Source organism: Chiroxiphia lanceolata, chromosome Z (genome assembly GCF_009829145.1).
Source record: "Chiroxiphia lanceolata isolate bChiLan1 chromosome Z, bChiLan1.pri, whole genome shotgun sequence".
NCBI classification, from domain to species: Eukaryota; Metazoa; Chordata; class Aves; order Passeriformes; family Pipridae; genus Chiroxiphia; species Chiroxiphia lanceolata.
The window spans coordinates 26,849,714-26,874,117 of record NC_045671.1 but is presented as its reverse complement, the minus strand read 5'-3'; the positions used below and the strand labels follow the sequence as shown (position 1 = coordinate 26,874,117).

The window sequence follows — 24,404 nt, the reverse complement described above, 5'->3', positions numbered from 1 at the left end:
TTTAATATCATCAGCCCAAAAAAGATGAGTGCTTGGGAAGGTGTTGCAGGACTTAAATCTGAAAAATTCTTGATGAAATGTTTCCTGAGAAGGATCTGAAACCGGTGAAGAATATATGGACTATACATAATGTATTTGAATCTATTCTGGTACTCTATAATAGAGTTGTAAGAGGATGAACCACAGGTCTAACATGGATTTCTTTTTAGTATCACATTATTGTAACTAAGACATTTGAGTACCAAGTTGCCTGGGCAAAACAATGTGAATGAAAGCTCTTGGTATAGAAGTTCCACAACTTGCAAGCACAAAGAATATATATTAAAATCAAAAATAAGAAAAGAGTGTATGTGTACTAACAAATGTTTTGTACAATCTCAGATTGTTAGGTTGTTTAATGTTTAGTAATAGATTTCACAATGGAAATCTTTTGTCAATCTCAGTTTGCTTTCGCCAGATCAAATACAAGAAGTCTGTGGGGATATGAGCTTTCTACTTCTCACTTTACATTTGAAGGGTTTGTGGTATAGGTTCTGTGAAGCACCTGAAGTACCACTTTAAGTGGCCATACTAAGTCACTCATTTCTGCTAATTGCAGATAAATCTGTAGTAGATAATGAAGTCTGCAAAGGAAAATATGTTTTGAACCATGTTGTCTGTTCCTGCTGGTAATTTTATGATTTTATTTGGTAACAAAACTGGCTTGTCAACATTATGACATTAGTTTATAAGGAAACTTGCATCAATAAAATATATATAGGTTTTTGTTGACTTTTAACTCTTTTTTCAGAGTTTATAACATTACATTTACTTTTTCTTAGAGTGTAGTAAAAAGTAGTGTACTTTTGTAGATAATTTGTAGTTCTCGTCTCTTTTGCAAAAGACCTGTGGACAACCAAGCATAGTTATGCCATATCTTAGTATGGGAAATGCATGGTGCTGCTATTGCTTCAGGGAGTTTTTGTACTTTATTGTCAAATAATTTTATAATGCCAACTACTTTTGAAAAATAACCATTTCAGCTCTCCATCTCTTCCTCTAATACAATTGTATTGCCATCAGCTACATTATAATAAAGTGCAGTCAGGCTAAACTAGCTGCAGCTGGATTACTGTCCTATGTGTACTGCAAATTCACTGTCTCAGTCAGTCATGCTTCAATCTGATTAGCCAACAAGTATATTGGATAGTATTGAAACAAAACTATAAAGTGAAAAGGAAAAAGAAAAACCATAAAAGAAGAAATTACAGAGAAGAGAGAAAAGATGCATGGCAATATTGAAGTCATATTTGACCTGTTAGCTTCAAACTTGCAAATATATTTCTACCTTTATTTTAGTATCTGCAAGAGCCAGTATGCTTCAATCATGCCTGATCCTAAAGGCGAGGCATAACCTGAATTTTTCATGTTTTCCCTGCTGAAAAAGACACAGAAAAGGCAATTTTTTTTCTGAAAATAAGTCAACTCTTTAGATATAGTCTGTGTCATGTCTACAGCAGTGGAGCTCTAGAATCATTCTCATTGGTAGGTCATCCAAGTACCTAGCTGTGGGAGGAAGGAAGCTCACTGAAAGATGCTACCTCTGACAGTAACCGTGGTCCCAGAACTTGGCTGCTCATGGTACCATCTAGCTGCTCTAACTAGTGATGCTTTTTCATGGGACTGCTGGGATCATCTGCTTGAAAGCTGTTTTCGAGCTCCTTTTCCTGGGAGTGTCTGATGAGTATGTGGCGTACAGCACATTGGCTCTGTGAATGTTTTAGTATGTGGCTCACGTGCTCATAGGTTTAGCCTTTCCTAAGAGGTGATAGCTGCACAGCTCTACTGTTGTTCAAGTAATGTGACAGCCAGCCAAAGGAGACTGTAACAAACTGTCTATGACAGATACCCATTTTTTGTTATTTTGAAACAAACAACTAAGACAAAAATCAGTCTGTAAATGTTTTTACAAAGACCACAGTCATTGTATTGTTCTTAAGTCAGACTTTGGAGGTAAACAATTCATAGAATCATAGAATCTAGAAGAATTTGTGTTGGAAAAGAAGTTTAAGATTGAGTGCAACCGTTAATGTAGAACTAGGTCTACCACTCAACTGTATCCCTAAGCACATTGTCTACATGTCCTTTAAATGTCTCCAGGGGTGGTGAATCAACCACTTCCCAGGGCAGACTGTTCAAATGCTTAGCTACTCTTTCAGTGAAGAAATTTTTACTATTTTACTAAACCTCCCCTGGCATAGCTCAGGCGAATTTCCTCTTGTCCTATCACATTTCACTTGAGAGAAGAGACCAATCCCCGCCTGGATACAGTCTTCTCTCAGGTAGATGCAGAGAGTGATAAGGACACCTCAGAGTTTCCTTTTCTCTAGGCTGAACAACCTCAGCTGCTCCTCACAGGGTGTGTGCTCCAGACCCTTCACCAGCTTCATTACCCTTCTCTGGACTCACTCCAGCACTTCAAGGTCCTTCTTTAAATGAGGGACCCAAAAGTGAACATAGGATTTGAGGTGCGGCCTCAGCAGTGTTGACTACAGGGGAACAATCACTTCCCTAGTTCTGCTGGCCACACTATTGCTGATACACACCAGGAAGCCATTGGCATTCTTGGCCACTTGGCCACGCTGCTGATCATGTTCAGCCTCTGTCAACCAGCACCTCTAAGTCCCTTTTCACTGGGCAGCTTCCCAACTACTCTGCTCCCGGCCTGTAGTGCTGCCTGGGGTTATTGTGGCCAAAGTATGGGGCCTGGCACTTGGCTTTGTTGAACGTCATGCCATTTTCTCGGCCCATCAATGCAGTCTGTCCAGATCCCTCTGCAGAGCCTTCCTACTCTCCGGTAGATCAACAGTTGCACCTAAACTTGGTGTTGTCTGCGAATTCACTAAGGGTAGACTTAACCCCCTCATCCAGATCATCATGAAAGATATTGAATAGGACTGACCCAGTATCCCTGGGGGATACCACTAATGACCTGGTAATTCTATGCACATTATTATGGATTTAACCCTCTTTTTCTTCTGTAGTTAAAGATCATAATACAGATTAGCATGCTCTTCTTTTTTTCCCCTTTCTGTCTTTTTGTCTGCCTTTCTGTCTTCCTGTCTTTTTTTAACAAGTGTCAGAATAGAGTTTACTTTCTGTAATTTCTCATGCGGGCCAAGTTGGAGATGGACTATTACAGGGTAACCATAGTTAAGTAATTTACAGGAGTCAAGACTAGGGGATTGGCAGAGTTTGTGTTTCAGACAAGAAGTCAGTCTTAGTAGAAGATATTTCATTTGTCCATGTAACCTGTTATCTGTGGCTTTGTAACATGATTTAAATTATTACAATAGATTCTTAACAACGTGTTGCTTTAGTATCTATTGACAGATAACATTGTATGCTTTTCTCACATAGCAAGGCTATTTCTAGCTGAGGACTTCAGCCATTGCCAGCACAATGCTTTTTTCTTGAGCCATTATTTGGGAGGAACAAAGTTAAGTTATGCAGTGTTCTAATGAGTTGTTTCTGCACAATGAATAAGAAAAGTTCTTAGGACTTGCAGAAGTGACTAAGATGGCAGAAATGACTAAGCATTGAGATACCTGACAACTTACAAATGGGTATTTTAATTCATGATTTAGGATGTGACTGAAGCTGTTTAAAGATCAGGCTAGGCAGGGTTTTCTGTGTATGGTTTAAGATTACATATAAACATGATTATTTTTGTAAATAAATGTGAACTTTAAAACAACTTTCTACATGAGAAAAACATACCAATGATGTGCTTTTAACGTACTTTGCTGTCACTCAGTTGATTTATTCACTAAAGAGTTTCATTTATTTCTCTGGGTATTGAAAATCCATTTTCTGTTTTGCATGCAACAGAAGAATCCTTGTTGAAGTCCGAAATAGAATTACAATGTAGAATCAGATATATTAAGTTGTTCAATGTAAGAAAAATTCTACCTATCGCTGCAACTCATTTGAGAGCTTTTATAGTGATGTAGTTCAATGGCCTGCATGATGTCAGAAACTTACTGTTCTAGGATGGGTGTTAACTCCTGTTGGAGTAAATGTAACAGGGAAATTCAGGAATGATAGAAGAGCATTAAGGGTGTATTATTATCCAGAGATTGATAAGACTAAACTTTGGAACACTCAGCATAGCTTTCTTTAAAGTTTCCTTTATCGTGTGTTTGCATTTTGGCGTTTTAAAGAATAAAAACATAATGAAACATGGAATTTTTCCAGAAGGTCAACTATGAAAACTTTTATCTGTTTTAATCAATAGAGGAGCAAGCAAAATGTTGAACATCTGACAGTTGCCCTCATTGCTTTGGAAAATACATTTAATTCTCTTTAAAAGATATTGTTTTACCCAGAGGTATTTCTGAATTGATTTTGATTAAAGAGCTTATGAGCATTAATTTTATGCATTATTTCCTATTCTTTCTAGTAATGATTCAGCTGTCAGTCAGGTTTTTGTAGCCAAGATTTGTCCGTGATGTCTTGTTTATTTTCTTCTTTAAGGAGGGATCTTTGTTGATATGCAAATATATGAAGTATTTACACTTCTTCCATGACTAGTTCCAGTAATATTTTTAATTTGTTTTTCATATCTCTTCTCTTGCTTTTTTCTGGTATTAGAAATCTGTGGCTTGGACATGGATGTAATTTAGAGTTGTGGGTGTGATGAATGAAATGTAGAAACAGATTTCAACACAGTCTCCTGTTATAATCTTTGTTGCCAGGTATTCTTAGAGAAACATTGTTTTGGTTTGGTTTGGTTTGGTTTTTTTTTAATATAAGGGAAAATATAGAGGCTTTCTATGGGAAGAATTTGGGACTAAAGAGAGATGGCCATTAATTAAAATCCGAACAATTCAAAACTTCAGAAAAGTTGATCAAGAAATCCTGTTTGTGTAATAGCACAAGTGAGCTCTCATACCTTCACAATCTTTTTTTTCCAAACTTCCAAAAAAAAAAAAGTCACTGTGTTTTTTTCCCATGTACATCCCTACCTCTGCTGTGAGTTCTTTTTTATTTGTGTCTTTTCTGAGACCTCTTGTTTGTTGTGCTGAATTTCTGTGTTATCAAGCATTTACATGCACATGCAGGCATGGAAAAGCAAGCAGAAAAATAAAATTAGTATTTACTTTTTTTTTTACTTTTGCTTCTAAGATTTGCCTCTAGGTGTGCATTTCCTATAACTGTCTTGAAGCAAGGACCATCTCCTGAGTACTGTGGTAGCACCTAAAAGATTATTTTTTCTACTAGCATAAACAGACAGCAGGGAAGCATTCTGGTGTTCAGATGTTTGATTCACCCAGTTGATCCCTTTGAGGATAATTGTTGCAAGTGCCCATGCCCAGGTACTATCATCTGCTGTGCTCATACTGAACAGAATTGTTTTTTGTGTCTGCATTGAACACTGGGAAGCTGCACATCTGCACTTTTATTGATCCTATTAATAGATAACACTAATCAGGAAAAATCTATCCTCTTACTTACTTACATGTTATTGTTAGATGCACTACCTAGTTTCATAGATAACTCTTTTAGAGATATTGGAAGAGTCATTTTTGATTATTTAATACAGCGGTTATGCAGTACTTATCCTAAAATTAGAACAGCTTTTATTAAAGCTTCAGAAAGAGAGCTGTTTTTTTTCCAAATAGCTGTTGATCTCTCTGTAGTCATTGTGATCTCCTACCAAGGAGAAGCCCCATCTTTCTGTACACTGGTACAGTGTGAATGTTTTAACATGGTCTGCTAATAGAGCACCTCACTCTGGATTAATTCTGCAAGGCAATTATTGTCCTCTGATGACAAGTATAGTATAACCTGGTGCTGCAAATGCTGTTTGTGTTTTCACTGTCTTTGGTACCACACACTGAATGTAACAAACCACTGGGGTCAGGAGGAAAGAGAAAAGAGAAGGAATTACGTCATTTAATAATTAATAAGGCTTTAGATGAGCATTTCACTTTGGAACTATTAAGGTGGCTTGATTTGAAAGTTGATAATTGTCCTGATAATTGCGTTTAGTCCTTGTAAGGAATTGCATGTCCAACTCAGTTTGCACGAATAAGCCAAGTACAGGCATACATGCAACATGATTATTAATGTCAATGTTTATACAGTTGTCAGTAGTAGGATCTCTGTCTGAAGGTTGGGGGTTTTTTGTAGGTAAAGCTGAGGCAGACTTGTATGGAGAACCTTGATAGGACCTAAATGTCTCTTGGCTTACTTCTTTCTAGTGTTATCAGCTCATCATCTGCGTGCCTTCATTAACAGTGTATCTTCAACTCACTTAAAAGAAAAATTACTCACCTACCGTCTTTATTTAGGTGCTTCTGTTTATTTGATCTAAAATACTAGAAGTTTGCTGTGGAGGCCTAAGCAGGCCAAGAGGGAAGACAACCGGCAAAGGGTCTCCTGGAAACTTTAATGTGTTTATCAGGTTAGTTAAAGCCATGACAATCAGAAGCATCAAAGAAACGAAGTACTGAGGGCTTTCATTTTTATGATCTGACTGATAATGATATTACCTTCAAAGCAGAGACAGTGAGTGCAGTATTCCCAAGTGGTTGTATGTGCATTTAGAATGAGAGAATGGAATAATAAAAAAACCCCACCTTTTTCTTCTCAACCTTTTAGTTGCCAGGTTTTGTGATACATCCCCTCCTTTGCTACTCTTAGGGGATAAATGCATATTCACATATCAAGATCATGAGATTTTCAGAATTCTTCCTTTTTCCCCAAGCAGACAATAATATTTTTTCTGTTAGACACCACATTTAATATTTTGGTGGGAGTCTTGAAATGTATGAAAATAATCTCCAGTGTCCCGTTAAAAGACTGTTGTATAAAACAAGTACCTTTGCGGTCACCATTTTTGTCCCCTTCTCTGCTCCTCTTATTAATTATCAGTGTTATTTCCTCTCCTCTTTCTCCCCTAAAAGGAGTTGGGGAGTACTTAGTTCCATTCACCTTCGCACATCAGCTAGTGTGTTTGTGTGCTAATGAAAAGATAGTTTAATTCACAAAGTGAGCTGCCTTTAGAGATAGCTCGGGGCTCCCCTGTTACTCCTGCGGTCCAGAAGAAGCAAAATCTAAATCACCTCTTCCTTGAAAGTACATTTCATACAACTGCATCTTTGTGATAGCATTGGAATCATTACATAGCAGTTGGCTCTGATGCAGAGCCTGCACAGACACAAATTGAGTCCGACAGAACTGGTGTCTCATGGACTTTGCTGTCATTTGAAATGCTGGCATGAAGATGGTAGCAATGAAAGGGGGGAGCTGATGCCTTTAGCATTTTGCTATGAAGATTTCTTAGGCTGGTATTTTTTGATGGCAGTAGCTGATACAAATGATAGTTTTGCAAAAGAGATTTGTAACGGGCATAGATTTCTACCAGCTGCTCATTTCTTTTCTTCCTTGAGTAAATTCTTTTGAGCATTGCACTTACTGAAGATGGGCTCTTTATGCCACCCACAAATCTGTAAGATCTATTTAGTGGAATGATAATTAGTATACTTTTTTCTTTGCCTTCTTTGTTTTTGTCTTTACTGCATGGAAACCACTTGTGTAGTAGTGAAGGTAATATCAAATTGACAAAGCTTATATGTTGCAGATCCTTCAGAAGGTATGATTGCATTTCATGTTATTTTAGTGACAATGTCAGGTTGTTTAGGGATATGTATAGTATTACCTGTCTGAGGGGAAAATATTTTTATATTCCTTAATTTCTGTTAGTGTGGCAAATTTGGACAGGAATGAGACATTGATTTTTCAAGTCAGGTGCTTGAGCTGTAGTGCTCCCAGTATATCATATTCAATTATGCATCATAATAAATGAAATTAATTGAATTTAAATATCAGCTCTTTATTCAGTGCTGGATTTCTGTTTTTCTTTTAGGCATAATTCAGGAAATCATGACAGGAATTTTAACCTTTGAAAGTTGTTGAACTATGCAATATGCTAGTAACACCTCATGAAGCAGATTTTGCTGTGTTATTCCTACCAAATGCCAGGGCATCAACTCCCAGTATTGTCCTTGCATGTGGATTTATTATGGATCTTTAATCCACTTTGATTCCCTTCTTGCAACATGAGTATTCCAGTGATGTATTATACTTAAACTTCATCAACATGATCAGTTCCTGTGGTTCAGAAGGGGCTATTGAATACAACTAAAGAATCAAGATGTGACAGATGCTTGATTATGGTGGTAAAGGTGCACTGAGAAATACTTTGGAACAGTGCTAACATATACTGTACCTTGTATATCAGTACTGTACTAATATATATCAGTAGCCTGAAATGGATTGTGTTTCTTTTTCCTTTTGCCTTACTCTTTTTTTTTAAAATTTCATTGCCTCAAATTGTGAATGCTTTGGAAAAAAAAAAAAAAAAGAAAAACTCTGTCCTATTCTTTCTAATTCTATTTTTATCTTTTCACAGGCTCTGAAAGTACTTCATCTGAAATTTCAGACCGGACAGACTCGCAGTGGCTTCTAAGCCAGTGAGAACAAGGCTGCTAAAGCATGCTGGTGCCAAGCTGTCGGATGATGCACGTAGTCAGGCCAATGGTGGTGCTCCTGTGCTTGCTACTGTATGCTGATGCTGAAAGTAAGCTTATTAATTCATTTGGGCTTAGGTTCTGGCCATGATGAGTAGTTTTGTTTTCAGCTGGTGGTTACTAAGAGTCTAGGAATGAGTTTCCTTTTGAGTAATTCTTAAAAAACTGTGAGGTCCTCTCTATATCACAACCAGTGATTGAAAAGGATTGTTTATGCAACTTCTGTATGATTTTTCTTCTTAATTCCCCTTTTCTTAAGCATCTAATGGTTCATGCTAAGGTGGTGGAGACCGTTGCCACAAAGTTACATGGTTAAAACAGAGACCAACCTTGATTACCAGACATTGGTCAAATACCTTAAAGATATCTGTCATTCTTTGAATAACTGTTTCTTTACTTTGGTTAAAAAAAATCCCACTCTCAATTAATATCCAGTCCAATTAAAATTCCAGTTCCTTTGTAACTGCCACAACAGCTGTTCTAATGTATTATTTCCGACAGCTGTCACAGAGTACAGTATCCAAACAAATCGAGCAGAACTGACAACTTAGTGACTGGCCTAAACCTGTGACAGTTCAGTGAGGAAAGGCACCTATTTTTATTTGTATTGAGGGGAAACTGTTGAATTTTGGTCAATTAGTTCATCTATTAATGGGAAGATAATATCTTCTTTTTAATTAGGAAATCATTAGGTCTGCCTTGTTTACATGTTTTCCTTCTCTCAGTTGTCCTATGGCTTCTTGCAGAAGTAATGTGCAAATGTGAAAAGCCATTTGCTTTCCACCTGTTGGTCTGCAGGTTTACGGCAAACTAACTGTTAATGTTTGCTACAAGCTGACCGTTAATATTCACTTGATTGAGGAATATTTTTCCTATTGAATCTTCCTGACTATGCAGATACATGATTAATCAATAACTTTGTTCTAACTCTGTCTTTAGAGGACTTCTGTGTTTTATCACACCCATATTAAGTAGGAACATAGAATAAAAGAAATATTGCTAGTAATGTTGAATGAATCAGTTCTCAGTAAATGTGTATTGAAGAGTTCCTGATCACTCCACTTATTGCCTATGCTCCAGGTATACTGAGTTACAGCAATAAAATAGATACAAAATCTTTTTCGTTTCATGCATAATAAGACTTCCATCTTTTTAAGTGTAGCTATATGAAAGTGAAGTAAATGGGGGAAAAAAAGAACAAAACATACATGTTTTTTCAGTACTGGCAGCTGAGATTCTTTGGCCCCTTTCCAGATAGATAATGACCAGCTGGGATGATTGTGTCTAAGGTGAAGCCAAGGACATTTTAACACTTTAGCCAGCAAATAATTAATTGGGAAGTGGGCCCATATGTTGGATGGTTTTGCAGTTGTTGTATTCCACCTATTTTAAAAGTTGTAAGATGCACAAAGATCGTCTTTTGTGAGTGTTACTCTCAGAATGAGACTATGATTCTGAAGTATTTAATATGCACAGGCTTTTAAACTGCTTAGATAATTAGATGCATACATACAAATGGTATACATTATATGGTACAAATTAAATTGTGTGTCATATATGTGTTTATGTGACTCCACTTAATATTGCATTTTTATTATGAATTGTAAATTAATGTTATTCTATTTTACCATTTTCTTTGAGAGTCACAGTAGAGTCACACACCATACTTTATTTGGAAGATATGCTGAATCTCCACAGACGTATTTATTTTATGGCCTAGGTGAGAGATAGGACAGCATCCATGAGCCTTCTATGTGTAGAAATACAGAAAGATGTGTCTTCTTCCATGATTAACCCTTCTCACTTGAAGAAAAATTCCTGCTGTGCTGGAGTTGGTCTGCCCTCTGCTCTTGCAGATACTTTTGCTCCTCTTTCTAAGCTCTTTCTGAAGACCGTACTTTTGTCTGGTGCTCTTCTTGAACTTCTCATAAAGAGTGGCAGGACCGTGTTAGTTCCTTTTAGTGGGGAGAGGACACAGAAGGTGAGACAAAGGGAACAAAATAGTTGTCTATTTTTTTCTCTGTCGCCATGTAAAGGCAGGCCATACTCTCCTTTTTTTTTTCTCATAATTTTTCTTTTGCTAACATCAAGGTACTACAGAAAAAAAGGTATATCCTGACATTGAGACTGCATTGTACACTTTCTAGAGTAATTGCAAATGGGTAAGGAACTCATGCTCTTCCAGTGTCACTGTGAAATCATGGTGAGTGGGATCCAAGTAGCAACCTGGCTTAATGCTGTTGAAGAGGTAGCCCTTAGAACTTTTCTGTTTATGTACAACCTTCACAAGCTGAGGAACGGCATGAGGTATCTTTGTTTTGTGAAAGACTCCAGCCTCTGAAATGTGGTGGCATAGGCTGATAAACTCTTCTGTAGTCCCTTCAAGGGATGCCGGACGGAAGTCCGGCTTCCCTGGTGGACTAGATGATTGCAGTGTGCCACTTAATGTGTGCAAACAATATTCGATTCTTACTGTTTATCTGTAAACTAAACTTATGCTTGACTGAGCAAAGTAAGCTAAACTGAAAGGTGCTAAAATTACCTTAGCTCTTTTACCTTTTCTTGTTAGTAATATGAAGTGTTACTTGTAAGGATTAAAGTGAAAATCTCAAGAATCGTGAGGTTTTAGAGCCCTCTTTTATGTTTGGTATTCGTAGCTTCTGTGAGAAGGAGGAAAACACACTTTAGCTGAGGAAAGAAAATGTTTGTCTTCTTTTTTTGGAACTGCAATCTGCTAGTCTACAGTATTTTTCTTTGAGTGCCTTGTTGTCAGTGGTGTAGATGGCAACCATGTTAAGGCAATTCTTTACCACATCTACTGAGATATTAGTAATATAGCTTTGTTTATCACAAGAAAAGTATGCTTTTTCATATTTTCTAAGAAAACTAGCAGAAAAGTAACTTTCTAGAAGCTTTCTGCAAGTATGTCTGTTTGGTAACAAGAAGCATGTATGTTTATTTTGACTATTTATTTTCAAACTATCTATTTTCAAACTATACTATGGCCTCCTTATGACCTTGCCCAGTGTCAAGTTAATCACTGAGCTCGAAGAAATATATGAAATATAAAATACTTCTAAAAGGGTTACTCCTGGTCTTTCCTAGTTTTGAAAATTAGGAGTCTAATTTGTATTAATAGAATAAAATATTTTTCTGCAGATAGACCTCCTGCATTTTAGTAATTAAGTTAATTCTTGTGCATCCTGTTCCTTTTCCACCCTGAGAAAGACCTGATTCAAAATTCTCTGCTGCATTCCAGTCATTTTCTCTATTTAATGCTTTTCCTTCATTCTTGGTAACATAGTTTCTGCTCTGATATTTTTCTTTTGATACTTCTTTTGAGATGCTGTTTTAGAAGAGAAGCGACAACTCTTTCTTCCTTCAGCAGAAGTGTTTGCAGTTGACTATACAAGGGCAAACAGAAATACTAACTGCAAACAATACATTTGTTGTATATTGCTTCCATTCCCAGTTGTTTAAAATGTGAATAACACTTAGTTTTCTCACTGGCTGCTAATGCATATGTTTTAGTTACCTTCATACTGTTTTCTCTATGCCGGGATCATGAAGGGTTAAAATAGTTCTGACAGGTCAGTGATTACAGGTAACAGATGTTGGGGTGATCGAGACAAATTCTGATTGAAATAGGATCTAAAGACAGTAGTTTAGTATTGGTGAAACCAGTTTTTCCTCTATATTTTTTGGTTTTTTACTTGTTTTTTTTTTTCATTTTGCTTTTTAAGGAACACTTGTGTTTTTCCCTGCTAATGCTTCTCTTTCCCTTTAAAAATTTTTTGTATTCTTCAACAAGCTGAAACACATTCATGCAGTCCACATTGAAATTTTGTTTCTAAGCAGTTGTCTACAACACTAAACTACCCTAGACAGATCTTTCGAAGTAATTAACTTACAGAAAGCAATTATAATAAGTCTTGCAAGTGGACATACACGGTTTACACACAAAAAAACCCCCTATTCCAGAATAGCTTCATAAACACTACATGCAGGCAAACCCAATGTGGATGTTATTTACTCTTTTTGCATATGTGCCTTTGGTAACTAGGACTAAATTTGTTTTATATTAGATTTATATTTAAACTCCAACATCTTTGAACAGATAATTTAAATTATTGCATTTATCATGGTCAGTAGCAAGAAAAATCCAATGATCAAATGTTTCTGTTCTTTGTCAGTATTTTTTTGCATTTTACTTAAGATGCATCCCTTTGTTTACATTGCTCTTTCTTTCAATAATGGTGATGTATGCAGGACAGTTGAAATATGGAGCTTTTTTTGGGGAAAAAAAAAAGCTTTCAATTTTATGTTCTTTGTTTTAAGGATTTTTTATATGCTCTCTTCAACCCTAGGACATTTTTCAGTTGATTTGATGAAAATTTGTATATTGTACTGTGAGAGTAATTTTATATTGCACTTGTTAAATATAATATTAACATATGTCAAGTAGATTACTCATCAGTTCTCAAAAGTTTTAGTTTTAGGGAAAAATGGGACAGCTAGTTATAACAAACCATTCCAGATGTATTCATTTTGCTCTGCAGCAAAGTGAAGCCTTTGGAATAAACGTGATAGTTGAGATGAAGTTGAGATGAAGAGTCAGGGAAAGTGAAAACATTGTGTGATAATTCCAAACATACCAACCTAGTTGCAGAAACTACAGGTAATACAGCTTTTTGCATAAACCAGGGTATATCCAACCCTTATTTTTCAAGTTCTTACACTGAAGAAAATTTTATTAATTTAATTCTAAGAGTAGCCATAACTTCCACCGTATCTGTTTCACTACTGTAAATTATTAATAGCAAAATTGTGAGCTGCTTCAGGAATAACATTGTTCAGTTCACATAATTGTTAAAAACGTGTATCTGTACATAACCAAACATTTTGAATGTAATATGAACAAAAGATTTGTGTGTATTTTGTAAAATGTAGAGTCAGAATAAACAGGGTTTTGAAGAACAACTGCAGAACGGTTCTTTGTTCATCTCTGCAACTTTGAAGATTACTGCTGTGTCTCTTTCACAGCTCTTTTTAATTTAAGTAGTTGGTGGTCTCTGCCTCCCAAAACCAGAGCAGTGAACAGAGATGAGTTCTGGGCTCTGGAGTTCTGAGAAGCCTTAAAGCCCTGGCAGTTCCGCCTGTAGGTGACTGTAGAGACAGTGAAGTTCCCCCAAGTATGAAAACCTTACATCTTTTGAATTTTCTGGAGTGTGAAAGAGAGTCAGAAAGTTCAGGCTCTCCAATCTGATCAGACACCAAGAAATATAGATAAGGGAACTGTATTTTAATGACCTTATAGAGTTGGAAAACCCACATTATTTACATTAATGTTGTCTTTTAACAGAAAGTGCTTCTGGAGAAACTACTGTATGGGTAGTTATCTCACTGAGTATAATTCCCTGCAGCACCAGTAATGACCACTGGCAGATAAAGGAATGTGGGTCATTAATATTCCTGTGTCAGAACTGTCACTGGACTCCAGTGTGTCTGTCTGCTAGATTGCTTAAGAAACATGTCTATATACTTTAAAAATTTATTAGAAGTACATATCATAGTCTTGATATAGGGAAATTCTTAGGGAAAAAGAAAGGAGAAACAGCAATATAAAAATTTTAGATTGTTTTAGGTTATATTCACACAGTAGAACAACTGCTGTGGTGGTTCAAAGTATTTTTACCCTCTGTCTGAGGTTTATTTGTCACTGGCTGAAATGGAGATAGAATCTTGAGTAGCAGCATCTGCTTCAGTAGTGAATTTCTGACAACATCTTTAGCAAATTATAAATATCTGAACATATGTAGGAAGATCAGCATTCACTGTTGTCCACCCTGTCTTTCAGTAAACTCCCTCCCCCCAGAGTAACTGATGTATAGGGTCTTTCTGTCTTAAGTAGTGTCTGCTCAAAGCAATATTTGTTCAAAATAATTAAGTAAATGTTTTTTAATTTAATCCTTTCAAATTTTTGTGAATATGCACAGTTTTTTAAATGAATTTTTGTTGGTGCAAACTAAATTAATTTGACTGCTTCCTTGTAAAGGTAGCAATGTGAAGCATAAAGTTACATTTTGAGTTTAAATTGCTATAAAATAGGTTTAAATGTAAAGTTGTGTACAAATTGCTACTGTGGCTTTCACTGAATCACACAAAACTGTAAGGTACGTGTTACAAGAGAAATGACTCGAATTGATGATTTCAGAGTTTATGTTGTATAATTGAATATATTGATAAAAGGCAACATTTGAAATTACTCATACAAGGAGAAATAAAAATGTGTGGCATATGGTCATTTCAGTTTATAAGAAATTCTGGGAGATGACTGCAAACTACACTGGACACGGTAGTAGCAGATAACAGAATTTCACAATGCATACCACATTATCAAGTTCCTTACAAAAACTAAATTTTGGGAGCCTTTTCCCAACAAGGCTTTTTTTAGGAAGAGAATTCAAAAGAAGTTTAAAATGTGTTATGTTGGGATAGAAATTCTTCCCCTAAATATGTCTGTGAAACTTCAGGAGATAGTGGTTTTGTTCCAGTTTCTGCTTAAGAGCTGATTTTTAAATTAGTTTGTAAAGCTCTCTGTGCTTTCTATTTCAGTAGCAGCGTATGGATGGAAGAGAGCTTCCGCTGCTGTTGATTTTATTTTGGCACATGCAGTTGTGAGGGAGGCAGAAACAAGGGAAAGCAACAAGAAATTTATTCTGGCAGTGAGAGTTAAGGAGGTATGGGCATTCCAGGACAGTTCCACCTGGGTCATCTTTTTCCTCAAATGATTTCACATACACTTCAGAAAAATCTGTAAAATAATTGTTGAGAATGTTGACAGATGATGTCTGGATTAGAAAGAGAAATAGTCAATTGGTCTCCTGTTCTAGTAAAACAGCACACATTTTAACAGCAAGAAAGAGAGTAGTATCTTTAAATGTAATTATTTTTTGATGTAAAAAAAGTTCCTTGTGTTTAGATGAGGCTGTAGGGTCTAACATCTTTTGATTGAAAAGCAAGAGTAGGATGAATGGAATTAGAAAGACAACCCTGCATATATGATCATAGTGAGGATAATAATGCAGTGTAAATCTAGTCCTGGTTTCTCATTCTAAAATGTTTAGTGTCAAACTGGAGAAAATACCAGGAAAAGAAAAACATAGATTCAGGATTAGGAAAATGCTTTATCATCATTGGTAATAAGTTTGTTTATAAAACTGAAGGCTTATTTCAGCTGATAGATACATATTTTCTTCTGAGAAAATGGAGATTGCAATAGATGATTTTGCTCAGAAAATTTGCGAAGAATTTAATTGTAATCTAGTAGCTTGTTTGGGACAATTACATTGTAACTACTGTAACAGAGTCCTTAAATATCAGTTTGCTACTATATATCTGAATATTCTCAGATTCAGATTTGATGCATTTTATAGACAGTAAGCAAGGTTCTATCTAGACTCATTACAGAAGTGACAAGGAGAATTCAGGGGTTTTCGTTGTTGTTGTTGGGTTTTTTTTCTTTTTTAATGTAAAAGAACTAGTATTAAATCTATAGGTAATTCTATGTGAGGAAAATAAGGGAGAGGAGGAGATTACTGGAAATTATATAAACTTTAGTGCATCCACGTCTTTCATACTAGAATACAGTCTGATATACCTGTCTCAAGAAAATACAACTGGATAAGATGCGTACAGTGGCAACTCAAATGGTCCAGGGAACGGAACAACTGCCACGTGAGAAGGGACTGAGAAGGCTGAGGCTCTTCCATTTTCAAGAAGAGATTATGTAGATGGGTTGTGGGGATTGCGGCTGACTTCTGCAGGGTAGAGAATAGAGTGAAGACAGAGCGGATATCTACCTACCCATAATAATAGAACTGTGGTGTTTGGGGAATTTACTAGAAGACCGATTAAAAGCAGTAAAAGATGGAATTTACTCTTGGGTTTTGTGGAGGCAGACAGTATCTATAGTTTTAAAGAATCTTAAAAGTCCATGTACAGGAGGTCTGCAAATTAGTAGTAAAAGACCAAACAGGAATTCCAGCTTTAATATGCTTAGACATATGAAGAGAATGGACCTCACAAAAGTTGCCCAGGGTAATGTACCCAGATAGCACCTTCTCTTAAAACTGCTGGAGAGTGGTGGCAGACTACAAAGACTTAGTGTGTCCTAATAAGGCATTTGCTTTGTGATCTTAGTCTCAGAAATATATAATGAACAGGCGTTGTTCACTGCTGTTTAGCCACACTGTAATTTTTCCAGAAAAGCTGATTTGGAGATTCGTGTATCTCACTATATCACAATTATATCACAATTTGATATAATTGAAAACTAGGAAGTGAAGTGAAAGGCAATGGCAAGCATTTACGCAAATGCATTTTATAATATTGGAAAATGACAACATGACTGTTACAGTTGGCAGAGAACACACATATGCCAGCTCTCTGTGTGTGTGTGTGTGAGAGAGAGTGTGTGTGTATTGCTGTGGGGCAGGAGGCACAAGGATTAGAATTATTTTGCAGGATGTGTTCTGATGCTTTACAGTTCACAGGTAAAGTACGTTAGTGGAAAATCATAGTTACTTTTTTTTCTTTTTTATAAACCTTCATCTCCAGATATACTGTTCATATTAAGAAGTGTAACATGTTCACTGACCTTTTTCAATATCTGTGGTCTGATGAAAGTGACTTAAAGGTTGTAACATCTTAAAGATGTATGCATCCTAAAAAATTAGAGGTAAACTGCAACTCAGAAAGATCCTACAACGTCTCAGGAAGATGATATTTTATCTACTCATAAGTCCAGCTTTTAAGATGAAATGGATAAGATTTTCCTTTAAAATATGAACAGTGTATAGTTGCTTTTAAAATCAAATATCTCATAAAGAATTACTTTAAATTACTTTAAAATAATTTGCAGTTTGCAGTGCACTAATTAAAGATAAATTTGTTACTAAAGACATTTATTAAAATTTTAAGTTAATTGAACATGATTCTTTTAGATTGATTATTTGCATTTTACTTAGCAGCTCAGTGTTGGTTTTTACTCATGAATTATTGACTTATAAAAACAGTACAATAAAATGAAGTGCTTTGGAGACTCATAAGTATAATGGTGTGGATAACATGAGTATATTAAAAATAGCGTTTAGTTTTAGGTGAAAAATGTGAGGGATTTTCCCATGGCAGAAAGTCTCTAGAAAACTTTTCTCAGTTATATACTATTTGACAGTAGCTCAGTACCTACACAGAGTAGGAGCTCATTTGGTGTCTTGAAAACCTTGTGACAATTCGTGATTGATCTCAATTTAGATAACTGGTAGGTTATGTATAGACAGTTGAACAGCAGCTAAAACCTTGATAAACCTGATTCTTAATCTTTCTGGATTTTTCATGCATCAAGTGTAGAATATAAAATAAAAAAAAAGGAACATTTCTTCTCGAAGCAATAAAACTTACATTTACTGCTAAATACTAATAAATGCATTTTGAATGCTCTTTCAATTTTCTTCTTCATTTTTTCCTTCTGAATAAATGTGAATATGTGACAAGATTTTTAACTAAACTTGCCGATGAATTTGTGTATTTGATTTGAATTACAGAAGTTGGAATATGTGAATAAAATTTGTAGATTTTATTTATATGAAAATATTAGAACTTCCAGCCAAATTATTCTCATTTCCCCACGTGCAGCAAGATGGTTTGATTTGTTTACCCTTTTAATAGCCAGAAAAGTCCATCTTTTGTCTAGAATGCATCAAACCTTCTTTTCAGTGTGGCATAGACCAGTATTTTTGCATGGGTTCCTTTCTAATATATGCACTTGTTTAACTGAGAGTTTGTAAATGCCTGTGTTAAAATATATTCCTTTCTGCCACTGAGCAGATCTGCCAAGTCTTTAACCTCTGATTTTTTTGTGTGTGTGTGTGCATTTTTTTCTTATCTTTGAGTACATAGTTCAGTATCTTATTGCAAAATACACTTTAACCTTGGGGGAAAACATGCACTACTCTCAGACTCTGAAGATCAAGAGTTTGGATTTCTTTGATGTTAATAGATCTGTCATGTCTTTCCATTTTACAAAGAAAGCATTTGAAGGATCAGTGAGAGTAAAAAAAAGGGTCTCTAATTTAAGAGGATCAGATCTACACCTCTCAGTTTTTAGTGTGTCAAATGTGTGGCCCTTAAAATCTTTGTCATATCAACAAGCCAAATTTTTTCTAATTACATATTAGTATTTTCTTAATTGTATTGCTATTTACTTCTTAGGTGGTGAACAGAACATAAAACTGCAACTTTAAGTTTTATGTAGAAACTCTTCTGCTCGAACTATCAATATCTTGAAACAGAAAGGGCTTCTATTAGTTGTGCGTAGGTCAATCTCAAAAATAATATTTCTTTGACATCTGATGATAGGCAAGAGGAGGATCTATATGGAGACTGTCTTCAAAGGAGTATTGTTTCTTATGTTCTTTTCACCACAGTCACCCTGGTACCTGATCTGAAGCTAACTTTTAGGACATAGATTAATAATCCTTATTTGTATTTCTTTACCTTACTCAAGTATATTCAGACATTACAGATAAATTTTAATAGCTTTCATATATTTTTTTTTTTTTTTGAGGAAAAAGAAGTTATTAAGGTAGTCAAACATTTCTTGCTGTTTGGGAGAATACTTCTAGGAAAGTGCAGGGCAGGTAGTGCACAATTCAAAGGAAAGCTGATGCCTTTCACCATACATTAGTACTACAGCCACTAGGATCTCATAAATAAAGACCAATTATTTTAGAAGGCTGCTGTAATTTGTTTCCAAGAACTGATTCAGAAAAAAAAAAGGTAATATTTCATACCATATGCTGATTTCATGTATACTCAAATGCTTTGAGATTGGTTTTAGAAAAGATCTTCATCTCCAAGAAAAATATTTCCGTGATACTAATTTCTGATTGCAACAGTAAAGATTTCTTTCAGGGGAAGTTACACTCTAATATTTTTTTCCCCTTTAGAATGTAGACATGGTCCAGAAAGACATTTAGCACAGAAATAATTTGAAGGTGAATAAGAAATGAAATCACAAATGGCATTTAACTGTAGAATTTATTTTAGGGTAATTTAAATATCACCACTCTATTATTTATCTCTTAATGCTCCTATGTAAAAAGCTTTTAAAGGTATGTGGAGAATTTCTCTGATAATTAGTGCATTTTCCTTTTTCTGACAAAATACCCTAAGTTGCACAAAGTCAGCAGAATTTATGGTCTTAAAATAGTGTTGATTCTCTGGTAACCTTCTTTTTTTTTGTCACAATCTGAGTACTCAGCCCCAAGTTCTACATGACCTTTAGGGCAACAGTTGTACTCTCTCTACACCTGCAGTACTGGGTGATTTTTCGCTTACAATCTGTGGCCCAGTTTCCTTCAGGCAGAGCTGAAGTACATTCTGACTGGAGCAGAGGGAGATATTTTCTGCTTTGAGAAGGCATCCTTTTTACTTTGACGACATGCTCTTCTGCTGGCCTGGGTGGAATGCAGAAGGACTGCTATGTACCTGCAGAGCCCAACAACATACCATGCCTCAACTTCACCACAGTTATGTTCTGTACCAGAGGATAATACCGATCTTACAGCTGTGCTGTGAGTCTCCTCCCTGTTAGTGAAACAATTCAGATTTCCCATATCCTTCTTTTACCCTTTCTGCCTCTTCCTGTGCTTTCCATTTCCACTTCAGCTGGTTCTGTTCTTTCTCCTGCTATCTTCCTCACTCCTCTCCTAGTGTCAAAAATATGCACCAGTTTTCATAAATGTCCATGAAATCTGGTACAGAAATGTTGTCAGTCATGCATCACTAAATAGAAACAAAGCTGGAGCAGCCATGTGGGAATAATAGACTGAAAAATTCCCCAAAGAAATTTCATTTAAGTTGCAGAACCTCATTAGAGGTCAGTAAAGTAGCATTACAACAAAAGGCTTAAGCAGTAGGCTCTTTGCTTTCCTCATATGCAAATGGGAATGCTTTCTTGCATTTTTTCTGATTTTCAGTATTTTACTTTACCAGAATGTTACCAGAAATCACAAAAGATCCTTTTGGTGATATCTGTATTGTATGATCAAACAGGCAGTCAAACAGACAAGACTTTTTTTCTGCTGATCTTTCAGTACTTTCAATGTAAAAAGGGTGAGCTCTAATTAATGGCACAAAAAAAAGCCAAACTCTAATTTTTCATCTGTCTAGACTAGATAGACCTTTTCAAAAGGAAATGTAATTGTACACAGGCATTCTATTTCTTTCCTTATGTTAAAAAACCCCAACATTCTTCTGCAAAGAATTTTAAGAATTGTCATTTTGCTAAAATGTAACATATTTTCCCAGTTTACTAAACTGTGAGATCTGTAGAATTGTTATTATGGCAAAGTTTTGTTTTGTTTGGTGTTTTTTCTTCTCTGCATTCTTTTTTTAAAATTTTAATGCAACCTCTCTGTTTCATTGATTCTGTTGGCAGTTTTTCTCATACTTAAGTATCACGTCCTTCACACGAACTCTCTGTAAGAAGAATGTAGTTCTCAGGGTCCTACCCTAAAAATAGAAAGTTTGGATAAACCTAGTTGATCGTAGACTTGCTGTTGTTCATTATCTTAATTAGGCTATTAAATGATTGGCACTTATCCCTTGCTAACAAACAATAAAGCTTAGTGCTTTCCTACTTGATCCCCTAAGAGCTGCCATTTCAGTTCTTCATGCAGTTCTTCGTTTGTGGCAGTTGTGCTGTTGAGAGGCATGAAGTCAGTGCACAGCACTCCAGCATGAACAGCAGTCGGAAAGGGTTAACTGAGCCCATTATTATGCTTTCAGACAAACTGCATCTTATGTGTGTCTCCTCACTGAAAAATGAGAGACAATACCAAGCTGACTGTAGCTAATTAATGCTGGATAATGAACCATGTAACTGAGTTCATTGCAGAGATCTGGCTGGATTTTTTAACAATTAATTTTCTTTGCTTATGGGTTTGTGTAGGTCTTTTTCTTGTGGACGTGTATTTCAATAAAAGTATTTTGGGTGCATAATGGTTAATATTTTGCTTTGATAATACCAGGTTGGACATTGGCCTATCCATATTCTGAATAATAATTTTGAGTCTGTGTCTGACTGAAAATTTGTTTCTAGTACTTTTGGTCAGATAGCATTGTATCAGTTAATGCTGTATCAGCTAATATTGTATGAGTTAGTACTGCTCAAAGAACTCTTCAGCTCATACTGAACAGCTAGAACTGAATCAAAATAGTGATCTTTTGAAAACTACATCATTGGCAGTGGCTGATTTCTCAGGCTTACATGACAGAGTTGGCAATTTTATTTCAAGCAAGATATCTAAGATATTAGGAAAAATTTCTTCACCGAAAGGGTTATCAAGCACTGTAACAGGCTATCCAGGGAAGTGGTTGGATCATCATCCTTGGGTGTATTTAAGTGATGTGTAGATGTGGTACTTAGGAATATAAAATTTGTGATGTACTTGGCAGTGTTGGGTTAAGTTTTAGACTCATTGTTCTTAGTGTCTTTTCCAACCTAAATGAGTCTGTGATTCTATCCTGGAAGCTTCTTGTAAATAAAGCAGTTCATGAGTTTTGTAGACTTCTTGCTAAAATTCTTACAACTGTTCCATTAATCTGTGTCTGAATATTCACAGTAACCTTTCTTTACATTTCCTTGGGGATTCATTTGTATATACTTCAGATTGACATTAGCCCTTAGGTTCATTAGGGAAATAAAATGAAACTGAAGAACTTCTTATATTTGTTTCTTTAAGTAATATATTTTATCAAAGCTGTGCACAAAGTACTGTTTCAAGGGACCTGGGCAGAATAGAGAAATGGACTGACAGGAACCTCATGAGGTTCAAGAAAGGAAAGTGGCAAACCCTGCACCTGGGGAGGAACAACCCCTTGCACACTGGAGTCTGACCATCTGGAAAAACAGCCTGACAGAAAAGGTCCTAGGAGTTCTGGTTGACAAAAAGTTGATCATAAATCAGTGATGTGACCTTCTGGGAAAGAAGGCCAATATGTTCCAGGAACAAGAGGATCCCTCTCTACTACTCAGCACTGGTAAGGTACATCTGGGTTGCTGGGTCCACTGTTAGGCTTCTCAATACAAGAGAGATATGGACGTGCTGGAGTGCATCCATTGAAGGCCCCCAAAGGCAGTGATGGGTTTGAAACATTGTTCATACAAAGAGAAGTTGAGAGCAGGAACTGTTAAGCCTGGTAAGAGAAGGCTGCTGAGTCAGATCTTGTCCATGAATATATAAATACATGGTGGTAGGCTGTGAAGATGGGGAGCCACACAGTCTTCTCAGAGATGCCTAGCTGACAACACAAGAGGCACATGACTTTCTTTTCAAACATAAGAGATTATTATAATTATTATTGTTGGTTTTAGTACTCTTATTCCAAGACTGACAGAGCACTGGAATAGGTTGTCAAGATCGTTTGTAGACTCCATTCTTGGAGATTTTTTAAACTGAACAAAGCATGACTCTAGGCAAGCTTCTGTAGCTGACAGAGGTCTCAGCACTCTCCAGATAAGACTGCCAGCTTCAGTGAATCCATGGTTCTATGAAAATTGTTAGCTAAATTTCAATGTGCTTCTAATAATTTTCACGTTACATTTCAACTATTGAGTATGGAAGTAAAGTATTATTAATCCTACTAATTTTATTGAAATAGGGATCAAAAAACTACTGTATTTCCTTAACACAACAAAGATTGAGAGAAAAAATGGGAGATTAATAGTAGATTGGATTTCTTTTGTACAAAAAGACGAACATCACAATATTCACAATGGAAAACAAACCCAAAACTTGAAGGTGTTAACACAACTATATGCAATCATTAAGAGAAAAAATAAGTAGGAGAGTGATAACATGCAAAACTACAGTCTGCCCTTTCAAATTCTACACATGGCAGTTTTATGGCACTTATAGCAAAGAACTGCATGATTGAGGTCTAAGAAACTTAGTATTTATTTTAGCTGAAGAAATGATCTCTCTTTTCCTAAATATACCTTCAGTTGTTTATATAATAAATGTCTTTCATTGTCTGGGTGAAATCCTGCACAACTTAAATCAGTTGGAAAAATCCTATTAAAATTATAGAGTCTGGGACTTACACTTTCGTCTAAATTCAGACTGTGTGGAACACTTCATTAGAGTTCCAAAGGCAGTAAGTAAATAATTGACAAATTAATTTAGTACATTTAAAATAAAAGCTATAAAAGCTAAATAGATATCAGTTTAAAAGTAAGACATAGTGCATGCTCAGTACATACCAGTACTAAGTTTTAATCAGGCTATTGAAACTCCATTTAATCAAAATCCATACTATTTGAACAGTGTCTTTAGTGTTTTACTTTCTCAAGTATCTGTGTTGTAAACCAATAGATTAAAAAGTTAGTATAATGTGCTACTTTACTGAAGTAAATATACCATGAGTTCAATTAATAGAAATTGTATAATGCACAGAGTACATTCTGGTTTTAGTTGCTTGGACTTATTCTAATAGTGGAAAAAAAATGTGTATATTTTTATATTTGAGTATATATCTTCCTACTGAATGTCAAGCAAAACAAACTTTTCATTTCAAAGCAAATTTATTTTAAATCGGGAATTGATTTTCATTAATATGTCTGCGTTTATTTTTTACTTCACTGATTTTCTAATGAAGTTTCTGACACAAGAAAGAATAATATTTAAAGGTGGGTGACTGTACCTAAATATTTTAGTTGTACAGCATTCTGTTGTAAAAATTGCTTAAAATGAATTGAAGGAA

General features: G+C 35.6%; 1 protein-coding gene across 50 annotated transcripts in view; it reads left to right on the top strand.

The window, feature by feature from the left end:
- Positions 1-24,404, top strand: part of PTPRD (protein tyrosine phosphatase receptor type D) — a 1,166,099-nt gene that overhangs the window by 872,228 nt on the left and 269,467 nt on the right. For all 50 annotated transcript variants that reach the window (XM_032676409.1, XM_032676455.1, XM_032676454.1 and 47 more), the window contains one exon: positions 8,459-8,626. In XM_032676409.1, the coding sequence (XP_032532300.1) occupies positions 8,542-8,626 (85 nt within the window). In that variant the 5' untranslated portion in view covers positions 8,459-8,541. The remainder of the gene's footprint in view (positions 1-8,458; positions 8,627-24,404) is intronic.